The sequence below is a fragment of the Tupaia chinensis genome, unplaced genomic scaffold (assembly GCF_000334495.1).
Source record: "Tupaia chinensis unplaced genomic scaffold, TupChi_1.0 Scaffold000062_1, whole genome shotgun sequence".
NCBI classification, from domain to species: domain Eukaryota; kingdom Metazoa; phylum Chordata; class Mammalia; order Scandentia; family Tupaiidae; genus Tupaia; species Tupaia belangeri.
In genome coordinates this window covers 914,572-919,043 of record NW_006159520.1, presented here as the reverse complement: position 1 = coordinate 919,043, position 4,472 = coordinate 914,572, and the positions used below count along the sequence as shown (strand labels likewise).

Genomic DNA, 4,472 nt, shown 5'->3' with positions numbered 1-4,472 from the left:
CGTCCCAGCGTCCGCGGGATCCAGACCTGACCCCCAGACGGCGCCGGAGGTTGGTGCCCGCTCTCCAGACCGCGCCAACAGCCCCATCAGTAGGGACGCGCTTGGATTTCTTTCCTCATTTCCTTCTTTTAAGTACAATAAAAGGGAGGGGGGATTCGTGCATTTTTAAAAAAATTTGTTTGCTTCTTTAATTGGGGGGCAATTTGCTCCCAGTCGGGAGGTGCGGCCCGGGGAGGGGCCAGGAGCGGGAACGTGCCCGGTGCTGCCCAGTCTTTGTCTGCTGCCTCCGAATGCACAGCGATGGGGGAATGGACCATCTTGGAGAGGCTGCTGGAAGCCGCGGTGCAGCAGCACTCCACTATGATCGGGAGGTAAGGGCGCCAAGCTGGCGGTCCGCGGGCCCCGTCGGGCGGCCCCCCGGGAATCCCTGCTCCTGTCCGGACCGAGCCCCTGCAGCCACAACCTGTCCCCTGCCTCCTCCCCAGTGTCCTCGGCCCATGAGCCTGTGTTTCCGGCATTGAGGGATTACCCGACGCCCAATGACATCCCCCTCTTCCAGCGACTCCTGACCGGCTCCCCTATCACATCCCTTCGAAGCACCGCGGGGTGGGGGGCCTCTCTCTTGCCACATCAGGAAAGGAGTTATTCGCTCATTCTTGGTCCCTGCACTCTCCAGAATCAGAGCCAGTCTTCATCCGGTTCCCTAAATAGAATCTACAAAGCAGACAGGATTGCATTTGGACAGAGAAGGGCAAATAGGGAGATGGATTTGCTCTTCAGAGCAGATGCATCTTTTCTCAACGAACAGTTATTAAGCTAAACTGATCTAGCTGTTGAAACCTACAGTGTCAGGAACCCACACACCCAACTGGCATTTTTGTGGGTCTATATCTATATTTGTATCTATGTCTGTATCAATCTTTATATGTAAATCCTTGTGCATATGGATATCTGTTTATATAAAGCATTAAGTCTAGTATAAAATATGTCCATGTGGAGTAGTTAAATACACACTCTGTGTGTAGACCTTGAAACATGCACTATCTGTACAGGTATTCTGTGTGCATTTGCCATTTCCAGAGTGAAGGTGTGTTTTGTCTCTGTTCATTCCATATTTAGAAATAAATCTTTTGGAAATAGAATTCTGTTGGAAATAGATCATGTCCAGTGTATGGATATGTATATACCTGGAATCCCTGTCCTATGAAATGTTCCCATCTACCAGTACCCTGCAGAAAATTAAGACCAAAGGTTTCCCAGCTATCCAGTTCAGTACCACAAGGCACGGACAGCTCCCCAGTCAAAGGACTGACAAACACCAGAACAAGGAAGGGAGGAGCAGGGGTTTCCTAAGTCAGTGACGCAGCCGTGAGAACCTCTCTCCCTCCCTCTTCCCCTGCTCAGGATCCTGTTGACTGTGGTGGTGATCTTCCGGATCCTCATTGTGGCCATTGTGGGGGAGACGGTGTACGATGATGAGCAGACCATGTTTGTGTGCAACACCCTGCAGCCCGGCTGTAACCAGGCCTGCTATGACCGCGCCTTCCCCATCTCCCACATACGTTATTGGGTCTTCCAGATCATAATGGTGTGTACCCCCAGCCTCTGCTTCATCACCTACTCCGTGCACCAGTCTGCCAAGCAGCGAGAACGCCGTTACTCTACTGTCTTCTTAGCCCTGGATAGAGATCCCCCTGAATCCATTGGGGTTCCTGGAGGAACTGGGGGTGGGGGCAGTGGCGGGGGCAAACGGGAAGATAAGAAGTTGCAAAATGCCATTGTCAATGGGGTGCTGCAGAACACAGAGAACACCAGCAAGGAGACAGAGCCAGACTGTTTAGAGGTTAAGGAGCTGACCCCACACTCCTCAGGGCTGCGCACTGCAGCGAGATCCAAGCTCCGAAGGCAGGAAGGCATTTCCCGCTTCTACATTATCCAAGTGGTGTTCCGAAACGCCCTGGAGATTGGGTTTCTGGTGGGCCAATACTTTCTGTATGGCTTCAGCGTCCCAGGGTTGTACGAGTGTAACCGCTACCCCTGCATCAAGGAGGTGGAATGTTATGTGTCTCGGCCCACTGAGAAGACTGTCTTTCTAGTGTTCATGTTTGCTGTGAGCGGCATCTGTGTTGTGCTCAACTTGGCTGAACTCAACCACTTGGGATGGCGCAAGATCAAGCTGGCCGTGCGAGGGGCCCAGGCCAAGAGGAAGTCGGTCTATGAGATTCGTAACAAGGATCTGCCCCGGGTCAGTGTCCCCAATTTTGGCAGGACTCAGTCCAGTGACTCTGCCTATGTGTGAAAAGGCAGGTTTGAGGAAGGCCTGGGGAAATCACACGTAGCCCCAAGGCAGATGACTGCCCGAGGGTAGCAGTGTCTGCCCTCATTTATGTGACACTCACCATTAAGATGTAGGATAAAGCTGGCAAAGAGATCTTGCATCAAGAAGAGAGAAGAAGTAGAACTGTTGTCAGATGTCACACCCTTGCTTCCACAGAGACAATTGGGTAGAGTGATGAGATGGATACACTGGACTTCTTTGGGCCTTTTCCATTTATGGCCCAGCCTGACCTTAATGACAGTGGACTTGCATGGCTACTGAGTAGGACTTAGCTCTCTGAGCTCTGTATTTTGGTGAATGGTGTGAGTCGAATACTTCATTGATACAAATGTTGTGACCTATCTCAGCACACTCCTTCATCCTGGGCTGCAGGACAAACATCCTTGAGGCATCCTTCATGTATCATTCCTCTCAGCATGCCCCTTTTCCTCAATCCAGGATAGCATGCCAGCTTTTTTTCTGAATCTGGCCTTACATTAGACCTAACATGGTTAATCTGCAAACTGTAGGGAATTACATGGGGTGCTTTTTGGAGAATGGCCATGACAGAGGTTTGCATTAGAGCCCCATCTGACTGGCCCTTAGTCATTACGAAAACCTTAGGAATGTCTCAATATTTCCAGTTTTCTAACTCAAACTGCACTGGTGCTGTTGATTAGGGGTGGGGGATGGGTGGGAGGGATGGAACAGCAATATGCAACTGCAACACTTCTGCGAGGTGGTTGTTACACTGTTAGGCATGTGGTTATGAGTTTTGGGATATTTTTGCCTTTCAGCTTATGAACGTTGGATAGCATTAAAAAGATATTCTTTTGGTTAATACTGAGGGTGTCTACCTGAGCCACAGAATTTCGAACTGGTGTATTTCACTGATTTTCTTACACAGTTTTGTTGCGCAATACAGCTGCACGTCTTTTTGCCATGGTTTGAATTTACCTGTGTGCTCACACCAGAGACCTTAATCAGCCCATATCAATCCCAATTTATTGTTTTATCAATTATTTTTGACACACACACACACACACACACACACACACAATCACTGGCTTAAAAAACCTAGAACTAAACACTATTGGCTAACATGTGTTTACGAATTTGAGACATATACCAAAGGTTCAAAAATCTATTGCTTTGGACTGTGAAGATGTTTCATTTTCTTTGCTCTTATTTATTTAAGTGCCATACTGTACCTTTCACATCCACTGTGTATTTAGTTAAAACCTTGGCCAAGAGGAATATTTGGATAATATGTTTTTATGAAGCCCTCTGTTTCCTTTGAATTATCATTATTGTTTTTGATTTAGATATGGACATGGTGTAACACACAAGGATTTGTTTAAAATAAAATTCTTGCCTTTTTTTGTAAAATGGGAAGAGTCTGCATTTTTCTATTTTGAGTTCCATTTATTTATATGAAATGTTCAAAAATGTTCTGAGAGCAGAAGATTGGGGCAGGAAGTGAGCAATGGATGAATAATATTTGAGGGATGACCAATAAAATCCAATCCACTACTCACAGGTAAAGAGAGGTTGGTGTATTTCATGATTGCTTAGAAGGGAGTAGTGGGATATTCAGATAGTAGTATTGAATTGCTTTCCAGCTTAGCTCAGATTTCTCTGCTTGTATAAATACAATTCTTATGATACAAATATAAATACTACATCATTAGCTCATTCCAAGAGTAGACTTATTTCCCCTTTCCACTATGTTTTATTTTCTACCATGGGTTGTTACATGGCACAGGCATTACATTTGGACTGCTCTCCTCCCTGACCCCTCATCTCTTCAAGGTCTGACGTTTAACCTTATGCTAAATCAGTGGTCAAACAACCTTCCAGACCAGTGCTGTCCAGTGGAACTTTCTGTGCTAATAGACCTTTCTGTCTGTGTGACTCACACACACACACACACACACACACACACACAATCACTGGCTTAAAAAACCTAGAACTAAACACTATTGGCTAACATGTGTTTACGAATTTGAGACATATACCAAAGGTTCAAAAATCTATTGCTTTGGACTGTGAAGATGTTTCATTTTCTTTGCTCTTATTTATTTAAGTGCCATACTGTACCTTTCACATCCACTGTGTATTTAGTTAAAACCTTGGCCAAGAGGAATATTTGGAT

The 4,472-nt window shown here is 46.3% G+C and overlaps 1 protein-coding gene across 1 annotated transcript; it reads left to right on the top strand.

The window, feature by feature from the left end:
* Positions 1-156: 156 nt before the first annotated feature.
* GJD2 (gap junction protein delta 2) lies at positions 157-2,909 on the top strand. The gene is made up of 2 exons (XM_006141695.2): positions 157-371; positions 1,405-2,909. Exons 1-2 carry the CDS (start codon positions 301-303, stop codon positions 2,297-2,299), a joined length of 966 nt encoding a protein of 321 aa, XP_006141757.1. The 5' UTR covers positions 157-300; the 3' UTR covers positions 2,300-2,909.
* Positions 2,910-4,472: the final 1,563 nt, after the last annotated feature.

Coding starts and splice junctions, on each gene's coding strand:
- GJD2 (XM_006141695.2), top strand. CDS start 301: ATGGGGGAATGGACCATCTTGGAGAGGCTGCTGGAAGCCGCGGTGCAG. Junction 372..1,404: donor CACTCCACTATGATCGGGAG/GTAAGGGCGCCA, acceptor TCCCCTGCTCAG/GATCCTGTTGACTGTGGTGG.